Source organism: Pteropus alecto, unplaced genomic scaffold, assembly GCF_000325575.1.
Source record: "Pteropus alecto unplaced genomic scaffold, ASM32557v1 scaffold3, whole genome shotgun sequence".
In the NCBI taxonomy this organism is placed as follows: domain Eukaryota; kingdom Metazoa; phylum Chordata; class Mammalia; order Chiroptera; family Pteropodidae; genus Pteropus; species Pteropus alecto.
In genome coordinates, this window is record NW_006442484.1 from 31,927,338 (window position 1) to 31,930,088 (window position 2,751).

The window sequence follows — 2,751 nt, forward strand, 5'->3', positions numbered from 1 at the left end:
CAATAGCCAAAAAAGTAAAAGAAACCCAAGGGTCCATCAACAGACGAATGGATAAACAAACTGTTGTGTATACATGCAATGGAATATTATCAGCCATAAAAAAGAAAAATTCTGATATAGGCTACAATAAGAATGAACCTTGAGGACATTATGCTAAGAGAAAAAAGCCAGTCTCACAGAAGGACAAACACTGTATGAGTCCACTCATACAAGGTACTTAGAGTAGTTAACCTCAGAGAGACAGAAAGTAGAATGATGGTTGCCAGAGACTGGGAGAAGTGAGGAACAGGTAGCTATTGTTTACGAGGCCAGCGCTCTAACCCCTGAGCTTCAGAGCCAGGCAGCTGTTGTTTAATAGGTACAGTTTTAGTTTTGAGAGTTCTGGGGCTGGATGGGGGAGATGGCAGCAGAACTATGTAAGTGTACTTAATACCATCAAACTTAAATGGTTAAGATGGTAAATTTTATGTGTATTTTACCATAATTTCTAAAAAGAAGTTAAATGTGACTTTAATACATGACCTCTAAGTAAGGGTATTATTAACTTACCTCTGGTGGAATGTGAACATTCCAGAATCTTCACATCTCTTCTTTTTGGGATACTCTAAACTCTACCTTTTCAATGCCAAAAGAAAAAGTAAAAAAAGCTGACAATTGACTCTCTTCAAGCAGCAAGATGAGATGCATAAGACTGCTTTTCAGTTGCACATGCCACATAATAAACAAAATGCTTTGACATCCTTCCTCCCATTTATACTCACAACCATCTTGTGAGGAAGGCAGGTGAGTCAGGTCTGTTACTTCGAAGTTGGGAAAACTGACCAAGAAAAAAACAAAAGCACAGCCAAAAAATGAAACAAGCAAAATTCAAATTTTCTGATACCAAATTCAGGTTGGAAGACGTCCTCGTAGAAACCTCAAGTTTCATTACTAGACTTCAAAAGCAAATTTGATTTACAATTATTTTGTGTTTCTATTGTTACCATAAGAAAATGCTTTATATCATGTAGATTTTTTTATCCACTGAAAATAATTCACTTTTTGACTTGAAAACATTTTATTTAATTTATACAAATAACTACTAAATACAAAAAGTAGATTAAAACAAAATAGTTATTTTTTTTCTGGCAGAGTTTAAATGCACATAATGGATAATTCCGAAGAAAATGCATTTTCCCCATAGCGTTCAGGACTAAAATTCTACTGAAATCTTTGCTTCTAAATCAGTAATATATTCAGTGGTGTCACATGGGTAATGGCTAAATACGTTCTGCATATGAACTGAAAAAATGTTACAGTCTACACACATACAAATGTGAAGCACTTAAAACGTGAATTTAACTGATAATAAAAGAAAATGTCCATTTCAGAGTATAGTGTTAAAAACATTTCGGTAATAAAATCATAAGACCACATAAAAATAAGCTTTAACACATGCACAAAGCAGTTTTGTAAAAACTGCTAAGTGCACAAGTAATAAATAATTTGCAAAGTTGTGTATAAACAATTCCTAATGTTCAGCATCATTGTAAACATCAGCACATGTGTAAAATGCAGCAAAGTCTGACATTACATTTTGTTTTGCCAAATTGAATTCCTATTATCCAAAGACAGACCAGTGGAGTATGCAGCCAATGTTTTGGCAAGATGGATCTTTAAAATTAAGAGTAACAGTGCAAGTAAGGAATGCAAAGAATTCCTAGTGCAATAAAGAAGAGAAGCACAGGCAATATTGCTGATTAAAAATTCACCACCTCCTTGAGTTTCCCGTGGGGAGTGTCTAGGAGACCTGTGAAAGATATGCAAAGCCACTGTCTTAATGCCCAGATCTCTCTTAGGATTTCTCTGTGTTCCTCCGGTTCCCTACCTTTGCAACAGTGTCTGTCCAACATTAGTCTCTGCAGTGTGAACAGTTGTGAAATGCCCAGTTCACAGTCATTGAGCGAGGTTAGGGTGGTTTTGGTGTCTCCCCAACACGTGGCTGGGTAAGATGTCTGCCTTGTCAAGCAGCCAGTTGGGGAGGGAGACAGGCGAATTCTGTTCTGACAACCAGTCAGGCCAGCATTAGGTCCCAGCTGGACAGTGACAACAACGTCAAATCTTCCTTCTTGACACCATGAAAACGTCAACAGTCAGTTTTCAATTTGTCTAGGGAATTATCAATTTTGGTCAAAGTCTTTTTGATACGTAGAGCTGTGAGTCTTGCGGACGGATTTTGATACCAGCATTCTTTCATCAGCTTGGCCAGAGAGGTTAATGTCTGAGGAGAAAAGGAACACCAGAGTGAAAAAGTGGTTTTTGGAGGCCTGAGAAACTGGGCAGATGTTGAATCGGCCATTTCCCAGAACAGTGATGTTACTGCCATATTTTTTCAACAAATAATCAAGGCCTTGCCCACTGATAAAGAAACTCAGAGTTAATACTAAAATTTGCAGGAAGGGTCATTTGTCAATATCTTAGATTTGCTACTACTAAAGATTGGAAATGAAGACTTCTTCGGCAATTTCAGATGTGCAGAGATGGAAAAGAGGTTAAAAGCATCATTCAGTCTTTTAATTTACATGCAAAACTGCAGTCCTAGGGCCAATGGTATAGTAATGAGACTCCCAATTTCTGTAGCTAATCAATAGTACAAATTCTTATAAATACTGTCATTCATTAACAAGATCTATCAGATAGGGCTCTTTCAAGAAAGACAATTTTCTGAACCTACTTAACTAGATCTAAGGACTTTCTACATAAAATAGGGAA

At 36.8% G+C, this 2,751-nt stretch overlaps 1 protein-coding gene across 4 annotated transcripts in view; it reads right to left on the minus strand.

The window, feature by feature from the left end:
* Positions 1–1,038: 1,038 nt before the first annotated feature.
* Positions 1,039–2,751, minus strand: part of ACVR1 (activin A receptor type 1) — a 122,688-nt gene continuing 120,975 nt past the window's right edge. For all 4 annotated transcript variants that reach the window (XM_015596783.2, XM_015596782.2, XM_025039401.1 and 1 more), the window contains one exon: positions 1,039–2,260. In XM_015596783.2, coding sequence (XP_015452269.1) covers positions 2,126–2,260 — 135 coding nt within the window. In that variant the 3' untranslated portion in view covers positions 1,039–2,125. The remainder of the gene's footprint in view (positions 2,261–2,751) is intronic.